A 26,071-nucleotide genomic window follows, 5' to 3' on the forward strand; every position below is an offset into this window, starting at 1 on the left:
AGAGAGAGAGAGAGAGAGAGAGAGAGAGAGAGAGAGAGAGAGAGAACATAACAAGTTTCGGTGGAGATGGAGCTTGTAAGCTCTGTTCGTAGCAATGGCAAAGCCAAAATGCAGGAGGAGGAGACGCATAAGCCATTGAGAAAGTGGTGTTTCACTGTCTTTTCTGTCTCATTGGCCGCTCTCCTCGTGTTTGGGGTTTTCATATTTCCGAACACAACAGAATCTGAATCAAACTCATCATCATCACTGAGACGTGTTTTGTCTGCTTCGACCATGTTGAAGACGGTCTGCAACGCCACTCTCTACTCGGACAAGTGCTATTCGACACTCTTGTCTGTCAACTCGTCAGATCCGAAGATTCTCTTCCGGGCCTCTCTCCTTAAAGCTCGAGAAGAGCACCTGAGGATTTTCGGGTACCCGAGAAAGCTGATTTCGTCAACTGCTGATGAATCCGTTAAGGTCAGTTTGAAGGTTTGCGATGAGATGATCGTCGATGCTTTGGAGCATCTGAACGAGACGATTGAAAGCTTTGACGGGCTGGAGAAGGCCTTGACAATGGTGGAGATCGATGAGATTAGGAGCAAGCTGAGTTTTGCGATTATCGATCACGATACTTGCTTCGAGGGCATCGACGAGATTCTGGACTCGGATTTCTCGGGTTACCAAAGGAATCTGAAGCTCATCAAGAATCTGAAAGATTCTATGAAGGACTCGACGGAGTTTGTCAGCAACAGCTTGGCCATTGTTACCAGAATCTTGGGTGACCATCAATTACCAGGCTTGGAGAAGAAGTCGGGTCACAGGAGGTTGCTTGGGTTACAAGAAACCAAATTAGGGTTTCCAGACTGGCTTGGTCTCGGTGACCGTCGAGCTCTTCTCGACTCCTCTGATCTGACACCCGATGTCACGGTGGCTAAAGACGGGTCTGGAAACTTCCAGACCATCAACGAGGCGGTGGCTGCAGCTCCCGACAAGAGCAACTCAAGGTTCCTTGTATACATAAAGGAAGGTGTTTACACAGAAAACGTGTTCTTGCCTAAGAACAAATGGAATATTTTAATGTACGGAGACGGCATCTCGAAGACGATCGTCACCGGGAGACGGAATACGATCGACGATCCCACCTTGAGAACCTTTCAAACGGCTACGTTCGGTAAGTCTTCAAAGTCCAATGATCAGGTTTAATTTCCGGTTACGATTTAACCGGTCCGGTTCTCTTTCGGTTTTGCAGCTGTGGAAGGAAACGGATTCATGGCCAAGGACTTGAAGTTCGTTAATACCGCAGGGCCGGAAAAACATCAGGCGGTCGCATTCCGGTCTACATCGAGCCGGTCGGTTTTGTACCAGTGTGCGTTCGCCGGTTACCAAGACACGCTCTACGCTCACAGAGGCGAACAATTCTACCGCGACTGCGACATAGTCGGTTCCATCGACTTCATCTTCGGCCACGCGGCCGCCGTTTTCGAGAACTGCACGATCCGGCCGCGGCAGCCGCTCCGGGGGCAGTACGACACGGTCACGGCTCATTCGGTCAGCGACCCGTATGCGAAATCGGGTTTTTCGATCGTAAGAAGCACGATTTCTCCCTTTGACGGCGATAATTTGACGGCGGCGGTTTACCTAGGACGGCCTTGGAAGAACTTTTCCACCACAGTGGTGATGAGAACCGAAATCGGGTCGCTGATAGACCCGGCCGGTTGGATCGCGTGGAATGCGAATGGGCCTCCGAAACCGATGATATACTATGGAGAGTATAAGAATAGTGGGCCGGGATCAGGCTTGGGCAAACGGGTTAAATGGGCCGATACCAATATGACCCTTGAAGAGGCTCAGAAGTTTACCGTTGGCGAGTTCATCAGCGGGAAGGTGTGGCTGAACAACACCGGCGTCCCTTTTGATGAGCCTCTGTGATTTCTCTTATCCCAAAATGCTTGTTTCAACGATGTGGGATTGGCTTCATATGTTCCAAATGCTTAAAATACAAAATCTCTAATCTTCTTCTGAGTTGTTTCAAATGCTTTTAAACAAAAAAACACAACCCATTGGAACACAAGTCAATTCCGACCAAAACCTGAATGTTGGATTTTGGACAGACCCGTCACATCCCGTCCCGTCCTGTAGATTGGCCGATACTCAAAAATTTCGGATAACGCGCACCCACCCTAGAGTCAGACACAAACACTCGAACCACAGTACTCTCGAGATTGTCGAAAGATTTCAGATAAAGGAAAGGTTCTTACATATCTCTCGGCTGAATGTTTGGCATACATCATCTCATCTGACAGACAAGAGTGAAAAGTTTTGTGCCATAGATTAAAAAAAAAGACAGTCTCCTGGTTCAGAAATCGGAATCAGACAACCCGAGAAATAACCCGACAAACCAAGATTCCTGGAGGCAGAGAAGCATGTTCCCCCGTCGGCATCATAAACGACTGATAACTGCTTCCACCTCTTGAGGAGTGTAAAGATGATACTCGGGTGCAACCTTGGCAATGTCCACATTGCTTGGAGTCACCTATTCCAGAGAATGATCAGATCAGAATCCTCAAATCGACATCAATGCTTTGAGTGCATGACATATAATATCACTGGAGTTAGTACCTTTTCTTCCATAACTTGCTTGAGGATAGACATTGCGATCGTTTCTGCCTCTTGGAGAGTCAAATCCTGAAAGTTATAACATGGGAAAACAGCGGGAAATCACATAAACCCTCGGGGAGAAGCTACCCGATTGTTTGGGAAATGGTTTGAAAGTTTTATGGAAAGCATAAATACCTTGTTGTATTGTTCTTGCAAGGAACTGTCAGCGCCTTCCGAGCCCGAACCAATCGCCTTTGCATTGCATTGCCAGAACGTTCCCGAAGGATCGGTGTAGTATCTGCAAAAGAGACAGTCCTATCACGTTGTGTTATCAGTAGAAAGGCAGGCAAAGTCTATCTCAAACTTACAGGCTCGGTCCATTTTCATCATGACCAGCTATGAGAAGAGATACTCCAAATGGCCGAGACTGCATACAAAAATCATCCATGTAAACCATCAAATATTCATATAGAAACCGAGATTCGCACATACCAACTATTTTAACACCTGAAATGATGTGGCATATACAATATACTACAAATGGGTTTTCGTAAGATTGAACTGCTTTGGAAGAGCCTGGCTTTACTAGGCTATTCTAGCAATCTAACGCTACAAATGTTATACCCATTAAAGATTCTAATGCTATAAGCAAAAGAGTAAACTATTCTTACCATCGACTCTTCATCTCCTTCACCGAATCTTAAAGCAAGATCACACAGAGCTTGTGTTGTGGACTCTACAGTCATTGGCTCACCATAGGAGAACCTGTGGTTCTGTCAGAACAGAAAAAATGCCAGTCCAAAACATAAATGCCTCTTCACATTCGAAGGGAAATGGCAAAGAGAAACAGCAAAACCTAACGTCTCACTTGAGTTTCAACTCGTGCATGCTCCACCAGTGTACGAGCATCAGCAATCAGACCGCTCATGGCGCATCCTATGTGCTGGTCGATTTCCATAATTTTCTCTACACTGCTCGGCTCCTGGCAAAAGATTTAAAGAGAGAGACTGATAAAAAAAAAAGTTGTGGTCACCATAACTAATATCCACTAGCCAGATAGAACACAAGTTCCCTGAGGTGATTTTTTTTTCAAGCAACAACAAAGCCAATAATCACTTTTTTTAATACAAGTTTCCTGATGGGTTAAACAGAAACATGATTCTGCCCGTAAGAAATATGAGTTAGCTCTCAAGTTCTGAAGCTCATACCAAAACTAAAACCCCATTTTCTTTCCAAACATAGCAAGTTTAGTAGAGGGGGAAACAACTAGAGAACTGACCAGCAGAGGCGAGGTGATACGCTTCTCGACAGCGAGCACTACTCCCTCCTTCGTCTTTACTCCAATAGCAGTAGAACCAAGCTGCAAGCAAGAATCACCCACTCATCAAAACCTCGACACCATGTCCATACACAACGGCAATCCTAATCTAAGCCAAATCCCAAGCCAGCACATCACGCCTAGCCAAGATGATGCAAAGAGCGAAGAACTCACAGAAAATTTTCATTCCATGACTAACTATAGCTAACAATACGGAATTTGAAAATCGAGGAAAAAACCATTTTCCACGATTTTCTCGATGCTATTCGAGAAACATACGGAATTTGATAATCGATGAGTTACCTTGATGGCTTCAATGGCATACTCGACTTGGAACAGCCGACCTTCAGGGGAAAAGGTGTTGACACCTCTGTCGTACTCAGTCCTTCGAACAAAACCAATCAACAAGGACCCAGAAACGATCGCTATTATTACGCAGGAACAAGTTTGCGGCAACATGACAGCAACTACACCCAGCCCAGAAACCTGAAAAAGGACCATTTCCAAAAGGAAGAATCGGAAAATGCTGATTTTACCTGGTGAGGAACATCTTCTTCTTAGATCTCGATCTGAAAAGCCCTGACGTCGGCACAAAAGAGTAAAACCCTAGAAATTTAACGGATCGAAGAAAATTTAGAAACCGGAAACGGATTGAAAGAGAAGAGAAACCATTACGAACTGCAGAAGAAGGCAGAGAATCTTACCAGTTCGTTGATTTGCGAATCGAAGAACAAGACTCCTTCACCAGTCTGCTCCTTTTGAGCTTTCGAAGACGCACTTCTTGAGCAACAAGTTAGGAAGGGTTCGACGTTTAGTCGCATTCGTGGGCTTTAATTGGGCCGACAAATTTTGTCAATCTTTAATTGGGCCTGAAGTTGGGCTAACAATGCAACTAACGTATTTTTGGATCCTAATTATCAATAATCCGGATTGGTGTGAATGCGTTATGTAATTTAGAAATGCATTTTCGTGTTCAGAATTTTTCAAAAATAAAGGTTTAGTCGTTAAACAAGCGTTAGTATTATGTAGATTTATTTTGTTATATTGCAAAAAAAAAACTCATTAATGGTTTTGTTTAAGTTTTTATATCAAGATATCGTGCGATTTTCATTACAAAATATTTAAATAGTCGTATTATTATAATATATTAGATTTTCATCCAATCTTTATATATATATATTTATATTCCAAATTTAAAAAGATTATTTTAACTATAAATACTCTAAATATCGTCAAATAATTACATTTCAACAAAAAATCGATAATATTAAAAAAAAAGTCTGACATATTATTATTATTGTTTTTTTTTTTGGTGTGGAATGGATTGATGTGCACAAAGTTCAACGACTACAGAACCAAAGGGACATTCCACCCAACGGACCGTTAGAACAAAAGTGGTAAAGAATAAAAACAAATCATCAAGTTATTTCGATAATTGATGATTTGGCTCCACGACAAAGACATTTACCTGTTTTGTCATATCTCTTAATAAACAAATCATCTTCATTGCATCTTACGTAAATTTGAACCCCACACTCTCTTAATCACACAGAGAATTGATTTAAGGCTTTTTTTGCTAAATTTGTTCATTATGATTTTCACCTCCTCATCGAATGCCTCCGTTTCATCTTTTGTTGTTCTGAGACAGTTTGGGTAAAGCAATTGGCGATGGCGTATTCATGTCAGCTTCGTATCCCTCCATGCCTTGTTCCCACGCCTGTAAGAAGAAGAAGCACTTCGATGTTTCAACAGAGCCAATTACAAGTCAAGAAAGCGGCTGTTCCTCACCCTCAGCCCGTCAGATTCTCCCCCAAGAACAAAGTGAGAACCTTTTTTTTTTGGTTTTTGTTTTCTCCGAATGATCGACACGACCCACTTGGAAAAACGTGGTTTTTGATAATGGGTTTCCATTTTCTTGAGAATCTGAGCCGTACCCACTTGGCAAAACACGGTTCTTGAATCCGGGTTTAGATTTTCTTGAGAATCTGGAAGCAACACACTTGGCAAACACATGGTTCTTGAAAAACCGGGGTTTTAATTTTGTTGAACAGGTTTTCGAGGATCTGGCTCAAGGTGTTGTCTGTTACAGAGATGAAAATGGAGAGATCATCTGTGAAGGGTACGACGAAGGTCCTCGGTGTCTCCCACAGAGCTCAAGAACGGCTTGTTATTCAAGGTATGCACGCGTACACACACACACACGTGCGTATATACTACATATGCGTGCGTATATACTCAATTGTTTCAGTTTAACACCACTGGATCGATCTTGTTTACAATATACGTAACAGAGAAGCAGAGATTCTTGATCTTCTGCAGCGCAGTTATCAGGAGCTGATAGACGCGGGAAAGAATCATAGACAGATGTCTGCTCCACAACAAGGGTTGATGATGATGAAGTGGAACAGCTTTGATCTCTTCTAGTTACCAAGAAACATTATCTTTCATTATCTTTTGTAGACTTCGTGTAAGTATGATGTTTCTCTTGTAAAAAAACAGAACATGCAGACCCTAGATTCTGATTAAATCTCTGAATTTCTAGATCAAATTTAGGATTATACCGTGTAACTACAGTAATTTCAATGACAAGCTTTTGGAATCTGGAGCTGTAGCTATTCAAACTGAAACAACTGAGCTGTTAAAAGATACAAAGAGATTGATGGAACAGATACGAAAAAGATTCAAGAATTTCACAAAACACAGATACTGTTGCCACTATACACAGGAAATGTCTTATAAGGTCATGGAACAAATGAGATTTTTGTACAAACAGCTGTTTTATATATGGTTTGAACGATGGGAGAAGAAGAGAAGGTGATACAATAATCTCATCTCTTCCACAGGGATTTCAGACATCTCCTAAGCTACAGTAATGGCGAAAATCTAAACACAACCTTTGCCACACAAAAAAAAAAAAGTTCTACCCGAAACGAAGAGGATAGCCAATCTTCAAAAAAACAAATCAAGATTCCCCGCCGAAGAATAGAGTTCCCACTTGTAAAAAAAAAAAGAACCATTCCTTCACAAAACTTACAGGATGGATATATATCAGACATCACTCGGCTGCAGTGCCAGTCTGAGAGTTTTCTTCCAGAAGGTCAGACTTTGACCTGTTCGGGACGATATTGGGCGGCGACCATTGATCGGGAACCATGAGGAAGTAAGTAGTCATCGCCTTTCTGAATCGTTTCTTGTATTGCTTCGGGGAAATCACGGTTGGTGAATCGTTCTTGGACCCTCCCAAGATTCCAGAAGCTTTTACCCAAGTTTCTAGATGCTTGTCCCATGTATACTGCCTCAAGAAATCGATGATTCCAAGTACCAGCTCGTGGTTTTCTTCGTCCACTCCCACGAGCAACGAGTAATCCATCACGTCGACTAGCTGTTGTATCCCCAACACAAAGATAAATAACGAGTATGAACTTATGTAATGATTCTGAAAAAAGGGCTAAGAGTTGAATGCAAGAAAAAGAAGAATATATAACCAAACTTACTGCAAGGAAAGCAGTATCATTCCAGACAGCTCTTTCCAGCAGTCTCTTGGCTTTATTACCCACGAAAATCGGAGAAGTTGGCATTGCTTCAATCAAGTTCTGATCCAACAGGACTTTGTTTGCCCCGGAAGAGTCGGGATTGTATCGTGCCCGAGAGGATCCTTTGAGATCGTATACCCTTTTCACAGTTCTTCCGAACAGAAGATTCTCCATAACCAAAACATCCATCTTCGTTTCTTTCCCGCTTTTAAGCTGCTTCACCGCGACCTGTCAACTCGATTGAACTCAGAATGGATCTAACATAAAACGTGTGTGGATCATGGAAGATGTTCATCAGGACAAAACAGATTGAGCTCTGAGTGTAACTACCTGATAAATTCCCAAGATTTTCGCAAGGCAGGTCGGGCTTTTCGTGTCGATAGAGTCAGATAAGTACTTGAAGTAAGCAGGCGCGAACTTGATGAACGATTCCAGTTCTGTCTTGGTAACCTGCTTGATGATGAACCGATCGTCTAGGGTTTTCGCAAAGAAGACATTACTCTTTCCACCTTGAGCACCCCATTTCTTGCACCGGCTAAGAGACCTTATATAATCGAGTTCCGAGGGTATACATACACTCCGTAGTGCTTCAAACCGTTTCGCATAATAACAACTGACCGTATACTTCACCTTCCCGAGCGTGCCATCCTCTCCGAACGAGACTCGGGCATGCAGAGCTTTTGTATATGAGAGTGGGTCCAGAAGGAGCGTGCTTCGAGAAGTAGACATGGAAAGTATGCTCTCATCAACCGAGCCAAGACTTCTGCTCGGATCAAATATCGTGTCGTCGACAGAGCGAGAGAGACTCAGCTCAGAAGGATATGAAACCAGAGATTCCCCTTCACCCGAAATTATACGATGATACTCGGGTGACATCAGTGCATAGGCGATAATACTCGTGGGCTCGTCATCATGAACCGGAACAACGATATCATTGATACCCACTGGCAGAAGTAACCTAGGTCCACCACCTTGAAGTTCCGATTCTCTAAACGATGAGATGTAGACCGGGCTATAGCTGCCTAACGTGTCGAGCTTCTGACTACTGGCCGGGAAACTCTTGTTGATGGAACGGTAGAAATTGAAGAACGACATACCTAACCAGCTCACAGAATCTTCTGAATTCTCATAATTCTTGCTCGGTAAAGCTGGTGAAACGGGACGAGATACCTTGAATTCATTTTGCTGTTCCGAGAGGTCCAACACCGAAGAAGGTAAAGTCGAAGAGTCTGATAAGGCTGCAACATTAGGCAAGAGGTTGCCACTATCTTTCGGAATCTCAACTTGGGCACGATGCTCACCTGTCCATGCCGCTTCAAGGGTGGCCGACAAATTTTTCATAACGATCTCCCCATCTGACTGTGTCCTCCGAACATCAAGCTTACTTTCTGAAGCATCAGATTCATCAGGTAATGTAAGATTTCCCTCATTTTCTTTCTCTCGGTTCAGATCCAAACTTGTAGCAGATTCACCATCTGGGTTCAGATAAAGAGAATCGGTCCCGGCATTCATCTCTGGGAGCGTCTGGCTCTTAGCCAAGGGTTTCTCATGTTCTTCTCTTTCGGTGGCATTACTTCCAGCCTCGAGGCTATCTAAATGTGCTGCATTAATCAAGCGGTGATCCCACATATACGACTGGAAAAGCAGCTGCCTTCGGATACGGTATAGCTCAAGAATGTCGACTAGAGGTTGACCTTCTTTCACTTCTCTCTTCAAAATCTTTTGCATATTGTCCTGGAGGCAAATGCAATAAGAACAATAACAAATTGGGAAATCATATAAACCGATAAAATGATTCTTTCAAAGAACGTGAACCTTATCTTAAAATGGCTTAGTTAATATGGTTATTATATCATGTGGGCTGAGCTCTAGAAGGTTCGATATAAGCAGTCTCACCTCGAATTCCACCTTCTCTCTTTGCAGTGCTGCTTCAAGTTCTCCAATTCGGCGCCTGGATTCTTTCAAACCTTTCTCTGCAATTTGACTAATAGCATTCAACACTTCAGAGAACAGAAGCTCTGCTCTCTCCACCACCTGTTCAAGAGAAATGTGTGAAGACTTTAAAAAACTAAAAATCCAAAAAAAGCTTACATAAAGAGAATCAAAATGGTAAGGATGGAACCTCATCTATCTCTATCTGAACCCAGTCCTGGTTCTCATAGTTGAAATTAAGTGTTGAAGGCGGGAGATAAACCGAATGAACATCTATCGTTGCATACCGGAAGCAAGCGACCATGTTCCCGAATCTGCGTGACCAAAACACAAATTCCGAAATCCCCGCAGGATGAACATCTTATATCATCTAGGCTTGGTGTTAATGTTGAAACTTTTCGGTCAAGACTAGTGGGACACTTCCCTTTAAAATGGTTTTCTTTCATGTTATTATATTTTCACTTGTATTTGATAAAACCTAAGGATTCTATCGATAAATTTCTCGCATTTAAAACGTCACGAGGATTTCTGAAGGTGGTTCGAGAAAAGAAAACAATTACCCGTAGAAACGGAGGCAGTCCCTATGGAGGGAATGGCCACAACATGCCACTCTACTTGCGGCAGCGTGATTTGAGAAACTGAGCTCTAGAAACTTGCCGAAGGATAATCCCCAAGCGGCATCAGACATCACTACACGACTGCTTCACCGCGACCTGTCAACTCGATTGAACTCAGAATGGATCTAACATAAAACGTGTGTGGATCATGGAAGATGTTCATCAGGACAAAACAGATTGAGCTCTGAGTGTAACTACCTGATAAATTCCCAAGATTTTCGCAAGGCAGGTCGGGCTTTTCGTGTCGATAGAGTCAGATAAGTACTTGAAGTAAGCAGGCGCGAACTTGATGAACGATTCCAGTTCTGTCTTGGTAACCTGCTTGATGATGAACCGATCGTCTAGGGTTTTCGCAAAGAAGACATTACTCTTTCCACCTTGAGCACCCCATTTCTTGCACCGGCTAAGAGACCTTATATAATCGAGTTTATCTTTCCTTCCTTTTCTCCGGCCAAAAAATAATCCGGTAGCTTCTTTACCGATATTGTGAGGCTGCCCTGCCGATGAGTATAGCAGTGAACATGTGCTTCTGATGGCATCTCACATGAATGGCATCGATAACTCTGCAACACGTTTTTGGAGCAATTTAGATTATGATTTTGAGTTGTGCAATAGAGAATAATCGGGAAAGAACCTCACCTGATCGAACAAATGATCTCTCAAGAACCGACCCAGAGGTTTATCGAAACTCCCGTAGTATTTTATCCGAAAGAGATGGGATCTCTCACATACAGTTCCTTTCCACACTGACCGGGATGACAAAGAGACCAATATGCTCTGGTGGTCAGAAGGGGATGGAGGGAATTCCTCTTTCAGAGATTCTGTTTCCTTTTGGTTCTCACTGTTCTCTTGTTGCACAGTTGAAAGCTCTGAACCAACATCAATGGTAGAACTCTCTGGAACAACAGCTTGCTCCGGAGAATGTAATGACCTAAATGAACTGTCAGCTGTATAAGCGGCTGCAATGTTTGGCCTAACGTTCTCTACTGGTGCATCCACCATTGAAGATCTTACGGAGAAATTTGAACTTCTGCCCTCTACCACACGGTCAGGCAAATTCAGTGAAACAGCAGGGCGGGAACCAATGAAAACGGGATTCACTTCTCGAGGCTGCCAACTCGAAGTATTGGGTATCTGAGGATCTCTATCCATTTCGGTATGTTGGACTGAGAGATTGCTGATGGATGACACCAGCTGTGATGCCGGGACGGTATTTGCCCTTAATGGTACATCACCAGATAGAACTGTAAGTGATTTTTCAACTGTAGAGACAGAGAAACCAGGCACGGTAGATATTGAACGTTCGATGCTTGTAGATTTATCGGGAAGTGCCACAGTTATTGGAGAGTTCAATGGAAGATCGGGAGAGGCTCCTTCATCAGCAAGAAACGAAGTCTCTAAAGCCAAATGATAAGCTGCAAAAAGTCCGTATTGGACGACATGCTTCACTTTCTTCAACTCATCTCCATTATCACCCCTAAGCAAAATCTGACGCAGAAAGGACAACAAAATAAAAAAGTTCTTCAGATATCGAGATATTCAGATTGTGAGATTCTTGTCTTTCTTGGAAGGTAGGGGTTCGAAGTGCTTACCGTAAACCCTAATGGCTTTGGGCAACCCTCGAAATACATCAATGTCTTCACTAATTTCTTCCCACCTTCACCAGCCGAACCATGTTCTTCAAGAAACCTCTCCACACGAAAATTGTCACAGTAACCAAGTTTCTGAGAGGAGAGATGATCCACAGAAGGAATTATCTGAGCACCGGTGCACCGAGCAATGCGATCTAGAAGTGGCCGCTTAATGTTTAGAACAAGGGATATGTCTTTGGCAAGAAGGTACTCTTGTGCAAATCGCGAAACTGATTTCTCTACCAAGAGAATATTAGGACGTTCTGCATGGATCTTTGCCACGGCCATCTTTAGATGATCCTTTTCCTGAAACCAATAACGAGCAGAAGGTTTAGGCAAATAACCAATTGCATATCTAAATGATAAAAGAGATAATCGAACAAAAGAAGATAGGCAAACTCTACTTGTTGCAATAGAGTATCGAAACTTGACAACTGGTTTGAAACCCTTTGATACTCGAGGGCACTGCCCAGGATCAACAGCCGAGGCTTTTCAATCTTTGCTCTCATTCGTCGGTGAGCCACATTTTTCTTGCAAACAACTCCCTTCACAACCATGCTGTTAAAATGCCAAGATGAAAATTACTTACAAAAAATTGGAACTTTAAAAGTATCTGAACAATATGATGATGGCAAAAAACAATATATATATATATATATGTATATATGTTGCTGATCGTACCTCTCATGTGGGGAACCAGAGGCTAAGCATTTTACTTTGACATAGCCACCCGGGTCCATCCCACCGCCTTTGCTCATATCGGGCTTCAACAGATTAGCAGCTTCCCAAGAAAGAGAGGTGATAATCTCTAACCAGCTCTCTTTTCCATCTGCATCACTCACAGGGATATTTTCAACTTGTAACAGTTGAGCTATCAAAGCCCTAAAATGCCCGTCAACCACATTTTTCATAGCCTTCTTGTGCTCCTCGCTTGTTCTGTCCCCGCTGCTGTGGTACTCTCCACTCCCAAAACTATTGGAAGGGCGTAAATACCCCCACTCTCCCGAGGCATCTCCCTCGTTGTCATCCTCATCGAACAAGGCGCTTTCTTTCTCGTCTTCTTCATTTTCCGGATCGGGTGGAACCCACAAGAGTCCATTGTTCTCGAAATCAACAGGTTCCTCTGAAGTATCTGCAGGGGAAGGTCCACCATCCTTATCATCTTTCTTCTGGAACTGTTCTGTTTCGTCTGAACTTAGAGACTGGAAACAGCTATGAATGAGGGGAGAGCCACTTAAACTTTGGTCAGCGGCATCTCCATTGTGATGCAGCTTACAGCCATCATCAATACACATCTCATCATATCCAACTGGACCATAATATACATTAGCTCGAGGAGAAAGCCTCGTCTCCATATCATGGTGGTATACACCATACTCATCAAACTCGTCATCACTCCTAATGCAGAACCAGAAAAACAATTAGTGATCATTGTGAATTTGAATCTACACTAAATAAAAATCTCTCGTCTTTCCCAGAGGATGGCTGGTAATAATTTATACAAGTTCACAAAATTGAAACAAATAAATATTGAGGAGAGTACAGTTCAGTCAGTAGCTAAGCAAATTCCCGAGCAAAACAAAATCTTACGCAAAAAAAAAATGAAAGTCATCAGGTAGCTGGAGCGTAATTCACATGAAAAAAGAAAAGAAAATAACCTGTTTGAAGTAAAGCGACATGGGTCTTCCACATCTGTGGCAGCGAAACTACTCCTCCCAGAAGTTGCTTTGCCTTGCCTGATTGTATTTGTTTCCATTGCAGATACCATATGTTTACTGACATCAGAATTTCGTTGAATCCTTTGATAAGGTCCAATTAAGCCTGGCATCGAGCCGAAAGCAAAGCTGCTACTATTGGCTGTAGTACTGGAGGGTGAGCTAAGAAAACTTGTCCCTGAAGGCGATGTACTAAGTTCTGCCTGAATTGAAACCCGTGGTCCGCCATCACTTTGTTCCCATTGCTTGAAACAGTAATTGCAAACACGAATCTTCTCCCACTCTTCACGGGGAGTTTTCGAGTCGCTGGAAGGGACGGGTATCGAGTTTGACGTACACTTTCCACAAAAGACTCTGCCACAATGACGGCAATGATGTCTACGGTTGATAAGGGTAAACTGGCTATCACACTCGTAACATACACGACAGCTCTGATCAGGCATCCAAAAATCCCGGGAGACAGTAGCTGGCTCGGATCTCCAGGGGAGCCAGGACTTTATCAAACCTACTATCTCAGATAATGTCCTATTATTATTATCTCCTCTGGCATCCATCTAAGACCTTCCCAAACCATCATGCTGCATGAGCATTGAAGTCTGGGAGATCATTTCGATAAAACTCAGCACCAAACGATCAAAACCCAAATGCAATTACACTGGTCGGTGTCTTGATCTGGTATACCTTCAATGCCCAGAATCAAAAAGTTTCACACTGATTCACCCTCAGAAAAAATTTCAATCTAACAAGATGAAAGACCTTCTGATAATCCCAAACATCTACACCAACTCGGAGTGTGCGTGCCTGCGTTCTATTATCTCATCCTAGAAAGATGGATACCAAGAGACATTTTTAAGACCGAGCCTAAACTGTTCCTGGTTCAGAGATTATTAGCTTTACCCCCTCACTGAGAAACTCAAACCAGACAGAAAAGTTAACACCAGAATTGTCTCAATGAGAAACCAAGGTCGCAATCACAACCCAACTCCTAATCCAACTATTAACCATGCCTGAATCACCTACCACTGTGAAATCCAAGATTAAACCCGTAATCGACGATCACCAGATTAACACGAGACCCAATCTGAATAACACAAGACCAACCAGAGATGTTGAACAAGATTCATCAATAGAACGATACCAAAGAATTGTGGGTCCGATCGGAGAAAGCTTCAAACTTTTTTCTTCCCTATCTGCCTTCAAGCAAGATCTCCCCTGACATGCGACCGCAGATGAAATCGAAGAAAACCCAATTCGCAGAAACCGATTGTATGCTAATTTCGCAGCTCCAAGGAGAAGAAAGCAAACACCGAAAACCCTAATGGTTTAATTTCCGAATTAAGATTCAAAGAGTATCGTTTCCGAATTTACGGCGTAATCCAAACATCAAAATCGGGATATCCCGCCAGATTACCTTCCCCAGGAAATTTCCAATCATCAGACGATCTTCTTCCCCTATACTCGAAATTCAAGCAATCTTTGCCTTTTGATTTCAGAAAGAAGATTTTTTTTTTTTTTTTTTTTTAGTAATTTCTCTGTCGTGGTTGAGCTATTGACTGATGATTTTCATGTATTTCTGTGGCAGAGAAAGCGACATCGATAACGCGGGTTCTCAAATTTCACAACCTACACCTTCGCGTAGGTAAACTAAACTCCAAAAACATTTACTTTTTTTTTTTACAAACAGGTTTTTACCCCAATGCATTTCCCATAATACCCTTGCGTTTGTTCCCTAATAAGGCAAATATTTTCCAATGAACAAATATAATTAATTACCCGATTCGCAAATGGACATTAAAAAAAAAAATCAAATTTATGCTATCATAACATTGAATAATTAGGAATAATGCAGCAATAATACAGTTCATATTGCTTTGGATTTTATTCTAATATCAAGGGGACATGCTATGATGGTTTATGAACGATGGGCCTTTAACATACAATTTTAGTTCTTATTAAAAAACGAATAAAAATATAATACAGAATAAATTCCTATAGAACAATAATAATAATATAAAACCCAAATAAAATATAATTTATATAAAACCCAAAAATACCAAAATCCAAAATATCCATTCCTTTATACATCATAAATGTATTGGTACAACATGATCATTCAAAACCCATTAAACACGTCATCGATGTCGTTAGATCACTTCATCATATATACCCAAATATGAAATAAATATGGTCGACAGATTCAGATATCGGATTTATTGTTTTTGCTCTACGGATTTATTAAATATATGTTGCCGTAAAATAGCGACAAAAAAGTGCGTGTATATATGTGCGTATATATATGTATACACGGCAAATATTTTATATTGTATATCTTAAATTATTAGACGTTATCTAACAAAAACCGTCATTACTTTTATATTCATCAAGTCTGTTTTTTCATCGTCTTAACGTAATCGCTATCATTTAATAGCCATAAAATAATCTTTATTTTTACAATAAAATTAGTTCCAAGGTTTAAAATATCAATATTTATACATATATATAGTCAGGTGACAGCAAAAAATTACGTATATAAACTCATACACACAATTGGGAATTCAAAGGATAATGTTCTTTAACAATTTCGGTCTTGTGTGTGTGTATATATATATATATATATATATAAAATCTGATATTTATAAAATAAATTACTTATCATAATTATGAAAGTAATTATTTCTATTTAAATAAAATTTAAACCAAATAAATTAATAAATAAAATGAATAAATATAATTTTAAAACAAATTGAAATAACTAATATGAAAATATTAAAAATCAAATAAAAAGGAATTGTTTTCAGAAAATAATTATTTTTCTCGAAAAGAATTGGACAGGCCTCACATGTTTCATGGGCCTAATGGAAAGCCCAACATTGCTTATATGTTCGCTGGATATCCGTTGATTACGCGACATAGTTTCATAGACTATGTTGGAGATGATGGATTAGATGTCGGGGGTCAAATCGGTAATTAGTTTTAGCAAAGAGTGATATGGAAACTTAAAATAACATAATCAACTTAATTATGAATTTAAACATGAGCTAATTAAGTACATTACCATATTTTCTCATATACGCAAAAATTAACAATGTGGAGGAGATCAGCATCTTTCATCCTCGACAAACGGGCAAACGACGCCGTACAGCCACCGACACCCGTCTCTCTCCTCCCTTCCTCGCAGTCCCCTCCCCCTCTCTCGTCGCTTTCCATGGCTGGCACCCCCCAAAACCCTAACCCTAACCCTCGACCCGATCCCATCTCCGCGTATTACCAGACTCGCGCGGCGCACCATGGAGTCGTCACCAGCGATTGGCTCGCGCAGGCCGAAGCCGCCGTCGGACGCAATCCCGACCACGGCCTTCCGGTCTCTCCCGGAGTCGGCACGGGAAATTCCTTTAGCGTGATTGAGGAGTTTAACAGATGGAGGAAGCAGCCCGATTTGGCGGAGGCCGTGGCGGCGATTCGCGCGCTCGCGGCGGTGATTAGGGCAAGCGAGGCGACCACGATGATGGAACTCGAAATCGAGCTAAAGAAAGCTTCTGATACCTTGAAAGTAAGCGCCTTTTTTCCTTGTCTGTGAATGTGTCTGAAAAAGACGAGTCTTTTATGGTGGTTGTTCGAATTTCAATGGAATGCGATCGCCGTATTTGTCGTTAGGGTAATACCCGAGACCGCGAACGTTGGATTCCGACTTCGGTCAAGCAAATGGATAAGAAAAGTCTCGAGCTTTGATGAGTTAATGTGTAGGAACTGAGCCATAGTTGTAGTCGTTTCTGGTTTTGTGGCTTGATTTGTGAAGGGCCTTGTATTCATTCATACCCTAATTGAATTGGGAATAACTTTAAATGAATGATGTGATTTGGGAATTGCATATTCCGGGAACTTGACCTTGACACCTTGTAGGGTTTTTTTTCTTTACTTGAGCCAGTTTGTCCAATTAGTTTCAGCTTTGTTTGTGTTTTATCCTGTTGCTCCAGAGGGTATGATGGGACAGAAATGATGCACCTGCATTGTTTATCGATGTGCTTTGGTTCTTCTATGATACTATTCTTCTTATAGATGGGAAATCGGCGGTGTGATTAGTCCGGTAATACCGGTTTAGGCATCAGATGGTAGATGTCTCGAATTATAGGCTTCAGTTGTTGTATTAAGTGTCTGGTTTTGCACTCGGGTAGTCGGTTCTTTTGTAACTATATGTTTAAATTGTCAGAGACAGATCCTAAATGTGTCAGTTTTTGGCTAGTGAATTTTATGATGGTTCTTATGTTCATCTTTCAGTCATGGGATACGACCTCTATCTCCTTGACAGCAGGATGCGATCTATTCATGCGATATGTGACCCGCACTTCTGCTCTAGAATATGAGGATTTCAACTCAGCCAAGTCTCGCTTGCTCGAACGTGCAGAGAAATTCGAGGAAATATCTTGCAAGGTGAGTCAGTCAGGTTTCTGCTTTCCCCGATTTAGATTTTCTATCGTCCATTTCTCTCAAATAATAACATAGGTTGCACCCGATAATAGAAGTGGAAGAAGGATTTTGAAACACTAGCGCTGCTTAATGCAGGCACGGAAAATAATAGCGATGCTTAGTCAAGATTTTATATTTGATGGGTGTACTATACTGGTGCATGGGTTCTCCAGAGTTGTATTTGAAGTGCTGAAAACGGCGGCACAAAATAAGAAACTCTTCCGAGTTTTCTGCACAGGTTCTCTTCTGAAAAACTTCTATGATTCTTGAACATTGTTGGGTTTGCACATTTTCGTGGTTCTGCCTGAATAATTTACCTCGAAGGTTCTGTTCTCGATATGGAAAATCTTAGCATGAATGCCCTGAACTTCTACTATTACATTTCCACGAGATTTTCCGAAAGCTGTTATTACATTTATGTTGAACATATCCTAATAACATCTTTTTACACCAATGGAAACATATATCCAGAGGGAAGACCGGACAAGACAGGCATACTACTGGCCAATGAGCTTGCAAAGCTTGATGTTCCGGTAAAGCTCGTGATAGATTCAGCCGTGGCATATAGCATGGATGAGGTAGACATGGTATTTGTTGGAGCCGATGGTGTCGTTGAAAGTGGAGGTATAATCAACATGATGGGTACATACCAAATCGCCCTGGTGGCTCAAAGCATGAACAAACCAGTCTATGTGGCTGCGGAAAGTTACAAGGTAAACCTCAGCTTTCTAGCCAGCCACCATAGCCAAATCTACAAATTCATGATCATATATATATTCTCCGTTCTTTCTTCTGCACCTGCAGTTTGCTCGGCTCTACCCGTTGGACCAGAAAGACATGGAGCCGGCCTTACGACCCGTTGATTTCGGGGTTCCTATCCCTTCAAAGGTAGAGGTGGAGAGATCGGCTCGGGACTATACTCCTCCTCAGTACCTCACTCTCCTCTTCACTGATCTTGGTGTTCTCACACCATCAGTAGTAAGTGATGAGCTGATCCAGCTTTACCTGTAAGCTCATTTTGAAGTGTCGCTGTTCACATAACCTCTTTTGCCTGAAACTCATGCATAAGCAGTAAGTAGCATAAGATCGTTTCAGGTTTCAGACCAAACCCGAGTTTTTGTTTTGTTGTTTTTGTACGGAGCAAGTAACCAACCGAGTTGTTATAGCCCTTTTCTCTGGCCGACCCAACTGAAGGAGAATGACACATTTATCTCATTCGTGAATGAAATCAATGTCAACAAACACAAAACAAAAAGAAATATTATAATTCTTTAATTATTTTACCTGCAATTAGAATATGTTATTCAAAAGAATGATGATGATGATGATGATGATGATGATGTTACAAAAAGATTGTATGTATTGTACCTGCAAGTGTCAATCTTATAATAAAGAATAGGAGTTGCTGCTAGTAGTGGTAGACAACCAGATTATATGTTAAATCAAAGTTTTAGTCTGTCCTCTCAATAATTTTGGTTTTAAAAAATTCCATTTCATTTCATTTTCGCGTGTTTTGATTAATATCTGTAGTATAATTCTTCAAAACAAATAATTGTACCACCTACCAAAAAACCTAAAAAAAATATTTGCAAAATATGGGAAAATTTCGTCGTGGGTCTTATCAAAATAAAATTAAAAATATTTTCCCATGCATTTGTCATTCGTTTTTAGCATATTTTTTTAAATAATATATAATTTGCATTACAATGTGAATGGTATTTATGGACCATCTTTTTTTCTCGTGTCCCAAATATTTTGGGACTGCTCAAGAGTCTTTCTCTATTTCACCCTCACCTTTTCTTGATTTCACATCTTTGCCATTTTGCTATGTGTATTAGATAACTGGTTTGTAATTTAATTTTGGGCTTTCGTAAATGTCATTACTAACTAAAAACTTTATATAACTATTTGAACCGGTCTTTTGTCTCTCTACTAGTTATGTATAATGTTTATATATTATTACATAATATAATTGTAAAATTTTCAACAATCTGGATTAAAATTCAAAAGATATCAAATACTATACTATGAAGTGCAGTTAATAAAATGTGTGGAAGATATCTGATGTGCAACTAGGAACTACAGTAAACAAAAGATCATTTTCCTAATCAGGAAGACAATACATCCAAAATGAGATATTCACAATCAATTCATTGCTATAAATAGAAAATAATCTAGACACATTATCTAGTTGTAATTGTATTGACTAAACTACAGATTTCAGTATTTTTTTAGTTTAATATGTTTTCGTATAGTTATCATTCGATGATTTATTTTGACTTACAAGGGAATTTTATTTTATTTTTTCTAATCAAACATCAAATTTTGAAAAACAAAACCTAGGATTCAAGAAAAATATTACAAAATAAATATATGGGTGGACTAAAAACGAGACTACTAATCGTTTGGCCAGACGTTAGGTGAACTGCTCAGAGGTAATGGCACAACCGTAATAACTGGCTTCAGAAAAGGGTAAAGTAATAAAATATCAACCTATATAATTCTGTCCACCGACTCTGTCAACTTGTACACCTTTTCTTCAGATTTTCTGGTGAAACAGATACGAAGCGAGAGAGAGAAGAGAGAGTTTCCTTTTCATTTTCGCCTCTGAGATTCCATTTGTGAACATTTACGCCCTTTTCGTGAGCCGATATGTGTGGAGGTGCTATTATCTCCGATTTCATACCGCCGCCGAGATCCCGACGCGGTGCTATCGAATGCATCTGGTCGGATCTGAAGAAGAACGCGAAAGCGAAGAGCTCGAAGCAGAACTCGAAGAAGCGGTCCGATTTCTTCGATCTGGACGTTGCGTTCGAGGCCGATTTTCAGGGTTTCAAGGATGATTCGTTCATCGATTTCGAGGATGACTTCGATGCCGATGATGTCTTCGCTGACGTGAAGCCCTTTTTCTTCCCCGTTCCTCCGAATCCCGCCGTCCGCTCCGCCGCCGACTCCGATGGTAAATTTTGTGATTTTCACTGTAAATGGGTGTAGCTTGTTCCGAAAGCTTGGGAATCTTGTGGGTTTGAAAATAGTTCGGTTCATTTGATTTTAGTGCTTATCTCTCTCTCCCTCTCTCTCTTCTTGAACTTGGGAGCTTTCTGGTATGGGTTGGGTTCCAATGTTTCTTTTTCTTCGTTAAATGTCATTTGTGATGAGTTATTTACTCCTCGAGAAAAGATTGCTTAAGTGATTGTTTTGTTTACAATCGATCAGCGAGAGAGAAAAAAATATGCAAAAAAGTTCCCCAATGAATGAATGGGCTTTACCTGTTAACCCGAAAGTAGCCTCTTTTTCTGGAATTTGCTGCAGGTAGATTGAAATCCATGTGTGTGTTCTTTTTTTTTTCATATTGATTCCCTTAAAAAAATCTTTTTAGAGATGATTACTTAAATAAGTCGAATCATGTAGTTTTGTTCTTATCATTTCAAGCAGATCAGCCTGTTTTATTGTCTGGATTGATCTGTTTTTGTGAGCCTTTGGTATGGAACATTTGGAGTTAGATATCTACGTTCTTTCTAATTTAGTTCATATTTTGATACTTGTTCTTGGTCGATAATGTTTTGACATGTTTTGTTTGTTTTTCCTGAAATAGGTTCTGCCCCTGCCAAGAAAGCTCCAGAATCCAATGGGCAAGCTGAGAAATCTGCAAAGAGGAAGAGAAAGAACCAGTATCGGGGCATTAGGCAACGACCATGGGGCAAATGGGCAGCCGAGATCCGTGACCCAAGGAAAGGGGTCCGAGTCTGGCTCGGGACTTTCAACACTGCCGAAGAAGCTGCAAGAGCTTATGATGCCGAGGCTCGCAGAATCCGTGGCAAGAAAGCTAAGGTGAATTTCCCCGAGGAAACCCCTCGTGTCAGCCAGAAGCGTCCTGCTAAGGCCAATCCCCAGAAGCCAGTGGCTAGACGAAACCCAACCTTGGTTCAGCCATATCTGGATCAGAACATGAACTCCTTTGACAATCTGGGACAAGACTGCTTCCATAACACAGGGCTGGTGGATCAGAAACCCCAGGTTAACGATCATTTCGGGCTGACAAACTCGTTCCAGCAAGATGTGTTCAGTTCAGACCAGGGCAGCAACACATTTGACTGTTCTGAATTCGGGTGGAGCGATCAAGGACCCAAGACCCCTGAGATCTCGTCTATGTTCGTCAATGACTCAGCTCCATTAATGGAGGACACTAATCCAGCGAAGAAGCAGAAGCCCACTACTCAGGAGGCGATCCCTGCGTCAAACACTGATAAGTCACTCTCTGATGAGTTGGTGGAAATGAATTACTTCCAGACACCTTACCTCGACAACAGCACCTGGGACTCCTCTTCACTTGAAGCTTTACTGGGCGGAGGCGCTGCCGGGACTCAGGAAGGGGCAAACCCAATGGATCTCTGGACCTTTGACGAGATCCCTTCAACCCTTGAAGGGGTCTTCTGATCAGATCAAATCTCTCTTTCACCTTCGTCGTGTAAATAAGGCTGCCTGTTAGTGAGTTTCAGTCTCTTCCCCTCTTGTTTTCTCAACACCAAAACTGTGTTATTACATCGTTTTATCTGCGGTTTGGTTTGTTTTTCGTTTCAGGGTCGGCTGTTGTAACAAGCTGAACCTTTACTGCATTGCATTGAGCCAGAGCCGGCATGGGAGTGATCTCTGTAGTCAGTTCTCTCCATGGGGGATGCTCTGTATTTTTCTGATATAATGGGGTTGATGAAGTAAATAGAGGTACATGTTTTTAGGTTTCTTCCTTCAGATTTTACCTTTACATTTGATCATCAAAGTTTTCGAGCCCAAGTCTTTAGTGTACTCAAGAATGATATCTGCTTGTGTGTGTGTTGTTTTATGTCTCCGAGACTCCGATGTAACGCAAAGCATTACCGTGAATCTTGAACTTTCTTCTTCTCTTCTAACATTCTGCTTTGTGAATGAAATCATATGCACGTTCCACAACATGCAGTCCATTTACACATGCACGCATGCATACAATACACATATAAGCGTGTGTGTACATATGTATGCGGGTTTAGGTTTTTACATTGTGTTTGGTTTCATGATATTTATCTTGTTTTAATCAATGCTAGTGTAAAACAACTCATGTTGTCGGGATGTGTTTGTGAACGGTCCGTGTGTCACTATTTTTAAATCGTTGATTTTTTTTATATAGAATTTAATTTGAATATAGTTATCTGTCACTATTTTTCTACTTCATCCATTTACCATCGGATCTCAAAACATATAATATTTCATCACATAGTCTCAAATATTACAAACAAACAACAGCAAGGATATTCCTTGGAATTATTCGACCGTCATAAAACCCTAGAACTCCGACACTGATTCCTCACCGACAGCGACAACGCTGACGGAATTCTTCGGCTGGTAACTCTCGAGCATGTTCATGTTGGCGGGGTAGACGATGAGCTCCCGGAGGTTCATGGGCGAGACCACGTTGGGATCGGCCGAGAAGAAGAGGTGAGCGATCGCCTCGTTGGCTTTCTCCGAGTTGTGACGGCCGTCGAAGAAGAGGAACGACCTCTGGTAGTCGCACAGGCTCGAGTGGACGTTGGGCTTCCCGCATCCGAACGCGTTGTGCGTTCCGATCCCGCAGCACGAATTTATCACGTTACTGAACCCTGAACATCGATCATCAAACCATCATTTAGTTCAATACACATGCGTATGTATGTATCTATATATAGATTTTCAACGGGGGAACTCACTGAAGTTCAGGTTCCTGTTGATTCTGCGAGACATGGCGTCGTAGAAATTGAAGACGGTGTACTGGAAACCCTTGTTCTCCTTGGCCAGAGCGTCTAACATCGGCCCGATCTTGTCGTTGTGCTGCTTGGCCAAGTCGTTGAGCTTCTCGTAACATTGATCTCCGGTGTTGTAATCTTGCCTCACGATCGGAAAGCAGCCCAGCGGCGCCAGCAGCTGGAACGCAAACTTCCTCGCCCCGTTCACGTAGAATAGCTGCACCCATTTACGGCCTCTATATCAGTGACGAAATTACGGAGAATGGTGAAGAACAGGGGGGGAGGGGGCTTACGCCGAGATCTTGTCTTAATTTGGAAATGACGGAGGTGACAAAAGCCTGTTGGGCAGAGGCGTCGGCGGCAGGGTTGTTCTTGGTGAAGTTCAAGTAATCGTCGGCTCCGATGTAGAATATGAACAAGGATTTCGACAAGAAATCATCGTTCCAGTTCCCCATTCTTCTGAATCTGTTCAGTTGTTGGGCAAGAGTCATCTGCAAGATTTCCAATCATTAGGGGAAAAAAAGATTCATAATGATATGGTGATGATTATTAGTATAGTTAAAAAAAAATCAATAAATGGACATCGAAAAAGACAAACATCCACAGCCCAAAAAGACTGCCATCATGACATATAATCATCCAATAATAATTTTTTTTTGGGTCAAAATCATCCAATAATAAGTAAATATTTTTGAAAATGGAAAAAAGTGGGCATACGTACGGATTCAGGAGGAGATCCGAGAACGGAAGCATCGGCGACGGCGAAGTTGGCTCCGCGTGAGAAATTCCCGTTGGGGTCCAGAGCCGCCGGTACCGGTATCGGTATCTTCATGAACTGAGCTGCTCATTCCATAATCCATATTCCACACAAAAATATTATTTATATATATATATATATATATAACGACGTATATTTTTTATTTTTGTGAAAAGGAAGGTTCTAATCTTTGATCTTTCATTTGATTAAACTGCACATACTCTACAGTAACAAATATGATGAAGTAACGAGTTAAGACGACACCGGAGAAATATATAGAATTTTTGAAACTTCGAAGAAAATGCTAGTTTACTCAAATTACATATTACCCACAGAATTCTTAAAAGCAGAGTACTAAAATTTCAAGTATGTAAAGTCTACAGATCCATCATGATTTTTAAAAAAAAAATCCTAAGAAAATCTATTGGCTTTTATTAATCTACTTTCAACTTTAAAGAATATATTGATAGTATTAATTTGGTATGATAAAAAAAAATAATTCTAAAATTAGACTCTAAATGGACAAACTAATAAAGGCTATTTTAGATATGAAAATCTACGTCGGATCTAACATTCAGACATGTGTAAGAAACAGAAACAAGGAGGTGGTGGTGTCCGTACCGATGAAGTCGGGGACGATCCGGCCGTCGGAAAAGCGACCGTTGGGATCGTCGGTGGATTTGCCGAAGGGCCAAGTGGTCTGAGGCAGGAAGGCCGTCGTCAGGAACCTCTTGTTCCCCACCTCGTAGTACGAGTCCCCGAAACTGAACAGTCCCACCTCCGGTATGTTCTGCCCCGCCACCACCGTCAATGTCAGTATTACCCCCACCACCCTCGCGTAATTACGGCCCCCTGCCATTTCAATACTATATTTCTTCTCTCGACAAGAGAGAGAGAGAGAGAGAGACTTTTATATTAGAGATTGGTGGCTTGCTTGTCTCCCTCGCGACGGACGCATTTATATAAACCAAAGTTCGTGGGTTTATTAAATAAACATGTGGCCATTTAGTTTATTGTATTTGTTTTTTTTATAAAATTAGTTTATTGTATTGAATTAATTAAATGAATCTATTCGATTTAATAATAGTGGCTTTAGTTTAGTTTCCATTAAATAAAATTCTATTTTTTATTCAATTATTCTTGCATTAGTTTTGAAATCACTCTATTTTATTTTGGAGCACTCATATTAAATAATTCTTTAGATCGGATCAATTGTACTTTTATATTTTATTTCTATTTGTATTTCAATCAGAAAATCGTTTTTAATTGTCCACTGATTCATTAGTTACAAAATGAGACAAAGCAAAACGAAGAAAAAAGCATCAAACTCGAAACTAAACACAAGCAGTAACAAAAATATATCTATTTGATTTTATATTAGCTTTCGTTTAGTTTTCATTAAATCAAAATATTTGAAAAAATTATATGCATAATTATAAATTGCTTGGTTTATATATAGTTGTATACCATTCGAAATATAAGGTTCGACTCGTTGTACCGCAACGGTTGCGGTTACGGGTGACGGCGTTTTCAAAGCGTTTGATAGCGATTATGAATGATAAGTACTGAGTGGTTGATAAGTTGCAGTTGACAGCGATTGCGAGTGGGTACGGTTAGAAGTGAATGGTTCGTTGCGGTTGCAATTGCGTTTTGATATAAATTATAAAAAAATATTATTTTAAAATAATTTTTTATAATAATTTTAATCAAATTTTTAGTATCATTTGATAAAAATTATTTACTAAATTTATAATAATTAAATAATAAATTT

At 40.9% G+C, this 26,071-nt stretch overlaps 7 protein-coding genes across 10 annotated transcripts; 4 read left to right on the forward strand and 3 right to left on the reverse strand.

The window, feature by feature from the left end:
- The first annotated feature begins 6 nt into the window (after nucleotides 1–6).
- LOC104815598 (pectinesterase-like) lies at nucleotides 7–2,352 on the forward strand. Its single transcript, XM_010544051.2, has 2 exons — nucleotides 7–1,153; nucleotides 1,232–2,352. The coding sequence occupies exons 1-2, from the start codon at nucleotides 67–69 to the stop codon at nucleotides 1,909–1,911; spliced, it is 1,767 nt and encodes a 588-aa protein (XP_010542353.1). The 5' UTR covers nucleotides 7–66; the 3' UTR covers nucleotides 1,912–2,352.
- On the reverse strand, nucleotides 2,216–4,691 carry LOC104815597 (proteasome subunit alpha type-5-B). Its single transcript, XM_010544050.1, has 10 exons — nucleotides 4,603–4,691; nucleotides 4,435–4,504; nucleotides 4,202–4,283; nucleotides 3,860–3,940; nucleotides 3,449–3,562; nucleotides 3,252–3,353; nucleotides 2,949–3,007; nucleotides 2,776–2,878; nucleotides 2,602–2,667; nucleotides 2,216–2,515 (listed from the first exon to the last, which is right to left on the reverse strand). Exons 2-10 carry the CDS (start codon nucleotides 4,446–4,448, stop codon nucleotides 2,423–2,425), a joined length of 714 nt encoding a protein of 237 aa, XP_010542352.1. The 5' UTR covers nucleotides 4,449–4,504; nucleotides 4,603–4,691; the 3' UTR covers nucleotides 2,216–2,422.
- Nucleotides 4,692–5,400: 709 nt separating this feature from the next.
- On the forward strand, nucleotides 5,401–6,499 carry LOC104815599. 3 transcript variants are annotated; one of them, XM_010544052.1, is made up of 3 exons: nucleotides 5,401–5,719; nucleotides 5,950–6,074; nucleotides 6,190–6,499. In XM_010544052.1, the coding sequence occupies exons 1-3, from the start codon at nucleotides 5,567–5,569 to the stop codon at nucleotides 6,320–6,322; spliced, it is 411 nt and encodes a 136-aa protein (XP_010542354.1). In that variant the 5' UTR covers nucleotides 5,401–5,566; the 3' UTR covers nucleotides 6,323–6,499. The 3 variants fall into 3 exon arrangements, with proteins under 3 accessions (XP_010542354.1, XP_010542355.1, XP_010542356.1); XM_010544053.1 differs by having other exon boundaries at nucleotides 6,223–6,499; XM_010544054.1 differs by having other exon boundaries at nucleotides 5,404–5,719; nucleotides 6,218–6,499.
- Nucleotides 6,500–6,586: 87 nt separating this feature from the next.
- On the reverse strand, nucleotides 6,587–14,848 carry LOC104816059 (1-phosphatidylinositol-3-phosphate 5-kinase FAB1B). Its single transcript, XM_010544729.2, has 12 exons — nucleotides 13,270–14,848; nucleotides 12,293–13,009; nucleotides 12,016–12,169; nucleotides 11,573–11,917; nucleotides 10,620–11,468; nucleotides 10,398–10,543; nucleotides 9,924–10,061; nucleotides 9,554–9,677; nucleotides 9,328–9,465; nucleotides 7,762–9,165; nucleotides 7,393–7,659; nucleotides 6,587–7,280 (listed from the first exon to the last, which is right to left on the reverse strand). The coding sequence occupies exons 1-12, from the start codon at nucleotides 13,878–13,880 to the stop codon at nucleotides 6,954–6,956; spliced, it is 5,220 nt and encodes a 1,739-aa protein (XP_010543031.1). The 5' UTR covers nucleotides 13,881–14,848; the 3' UTR covers nucleotides 6,587–6,953.
- A 1,548-nt stretch (nucleotides 14,849–16,396) lies between these two features.
- LOC104815600 (translation initiation factor eIF-2B subunit alpha-like) lies at nucleotides 16,397–18,992 on the forward strand. The gene is made up of 5 exons (XM_010544055.1): nucleotides 16,397–16,876; nucleotides 17,602–17,754; nucleotides 17,887–18,028; nucleotides 18,262–18,503; nucleotides 18,595–18,992. Exons 1-5 carry the CDS (start codon nucleotides 16,412–16,414, stop codon nucleotides 18,799–18,801), a joined length of 1,209 nt encoding a protein of 402 aa, XP_010542357.1. The 5' UTR covers nucleotides 16,397–16,411; the 3' UTR covers nucleotides 18,802–18,992.
- A 1,329-nt stretch (nucleotides 18,993–20,321) lies between these two features.
- On the forward strand, nucleotides 20,322–22,737 carry LOC104815601 (ethylene-responsive transcription factor RAP2-12-like). Of its 2 annotated transcripts, none has more exons than XM_010544057.1 (3): nucleotides 20,322–20,749; nucleotides 21,386–22,274; nucleotides 22,372–22,737. In XM_010544057.1, the coding sequence occupies exons 1-2, from the start codon at nucleotides 20,443–20,445 to the stop codon at nucleotides 22,225–22,227; spliced, it is 1,149 nt and encodes a 382-aa protein (XP_010542359.1). In that variant the 5' UTR covers nucleotides 20,322–20,442; the 3' UTR covers nucleotides 22,228–22,274; nucleotides 22,372–22,737. The 2 variants fall into 2 exon arrangements, 1 of the variants encoding a protein (XP_010542359.1); XR_772104.2 differs by having other exon boundaries at nucleotides 20,323–20,749; nucleotides 21,386–22,278; nucleotides 22,372–22,697.
- A 269-nt stretch (nucleotides 22,738–23,006) lies between these two features.
- On the reverse strand, nucleotides 23,007–25,229 carry LOC104815602 (inactive GDSL esterase/lipase-like protein 23). The gene is made up of 5 exons (XM_010544058.2): nucleotides 24,922–25,229; nucleotides 24,265–24,383; nucleotides 23,837–24,034; nucleotides 23,508–23,760; nucleotides 23,007–23,420 (listed from the first exon to the last, which is right to left on the reverse strand). Exons 1-5 carry the CDS (start codon nucleotides 25,157–25,159, stop codon nucleotides 23,107–23,109), a joined length of 1,122 nt encoding a protein of 373 aa, XP_010542360.1. The 5' UTR covers nucleotides 25,160–25,229; the 3' UTR covers nucleotides 23,007–23,106.
- Nucleotides 25,230–26,071: the final 842 nt, after the last annotated feature.

This window comes from Tarenaya hassleriana, unplaced genomic scaffold (assembly GCF_000463585.1).
Source record: "Tarenaya hassleriana unplaced genomic scaffold, ASM46358v1 Cleome24, whole genome shotgun sequence".
Taxonomy (NCBI): Eukaryota; Viridiplantae; Streptophyta; class Magnoliopsida; order Brassicales; family Cleomaceae; genus Tarenaya; species Tarenaya hassleriana.

Excerpts from the sequence above, each read along its gene's own strand:
- LOC104815598 (XM_010544051.2), top strand. The coding sequence starts at position 67 with ATGGAGCTTGTAAGCTCTGTTCGTAGCAATGGCAAAGCCAAAATGCAG. Across the intron at positions 1,154-1,231 it reads CTTTCAAACGGCTACGTTCG|CTGTGGAAGGAAACGGATTC; the intron begins GTAAGTCTTCAA and ends TCGGTTTTGCAG.
- LOC104815597 (XM_010544050.1), bottom strand. Across the intron at positions 2,879-2,948 it reads GATGAAAATGGACCGAGCCT|ATACTACACCGATCCTTCGG; the intron begins GTAAGTTTGAGA and ends TCTCTTTTGCAG. Across the intron at positions 2,516-2,601 it reads AGCAAGTTATGGAAGAAAAG|GTGACTCCAAGCAATGTGGA; the intron begins GTACTAACTCCA and ends TCTCTGGAATAG.
- LOC104815599 (XM_010544052.1), top strand. The coding sequence starts at position 5,567 with ATGGCGTATTCATGTCAGCTTCGTATCCCTCCATGCCTTGTTCCCACG. Across the intron at positions 5,720-5,949 it reads GATTCTCCCCCAAGAACAAA|GTTTTCGAGGATCTGGCTCA; the intron begins GTGAGAACCTTT and ends TTTGTTGAACAG. Across the intron at positions 6,075-6,189 it reads AGAACGGCTTGTTATTCAAG|AGAAGCAGAGATTCTTGATC; the intron begins GTATGCACGCGT and ends TATACGTAACAG.
- LOC104816059 (XM_010544729.2), bottom strand. The coding sequence starts at position 13,880 with ATGGATGCCAGAGGAGATAATAATAATAGGACATTATCTGAGATAGTA. Across the intron at positions 11,918-12,015 it reads TCGATACTCTATTGCAACAA|GAAAAGGATCATCTAAAGAT; the intron begins GTAGAGTTTGCC and ends TATTGGTTTCAG. Across the intron at positions 11,469-11,572 it reads CAAAGCCATTAGGGTTTACG|ATTTTGCTTAGGGGTGATAA; the intron begins GTAAGCACTTCG and ends TTTCTGCGTCAG.
- LOC104815600 (XM_010544055.1), top strand. The coding sequence starts at position 16,412 with ATGTGGAGGAGATCAGCATCTTTCATCCTCGACAAACGGGCAAACGAC. Across the intron at positions 17,755-17,886 it reads TCGAGGAAATATCTTGCAAG|GCACGGAAAATAATAGCGAT; the intron begins GTGAGTCAGTCA and ends TGCTTAATGCAG. Across the intron at positions 18,504-18,594 it reads TGGCTGCGGAAAGTTACAAG|TTTGCTCGGCTCTACCCGTT; the intron begins GTAAACCTCAGC and ends CTGCACCTGCAG.
- LOC104815601 (XM_010544057.1), top strand. The coding sequence starts at position 20,443 with ATGTGTGGAGGTGCTATTATCTCCGATTTCATACCGCCGCCGAGATCC. Across the intron at positions 20,750-21,385 it reads CTCCGCCGCCGACTCCGATG|GTTCTGCCCCTGCCAAGAAA; the intron begins GTAAATTTTGTG and ends TTCCTGAAATAG.
- LOC104815602 (XM_010544058.2), bottom strand. The coding sequence starts at position 25,159 with ATGGCAGGGGGCCGTAATTACGCGAGGGTGGTGGGGGTAATACTGACA. Across the intron at positions 24,035-24,264 it reads TCGGATCTCCTCCTGAATCC|ATGACTCTTGCCCAACAACT; the intron begins GTACGTATGCCC and ends GAAATCTTGCAG. Across the intron at positions 23,761-23,836 it reads AATTAAGACAAGATCTCGGC|CTATTCTACGTGAACGGGGC; the intron begins GTAAGCCCCCTC and ends AAATGGGTGCAG.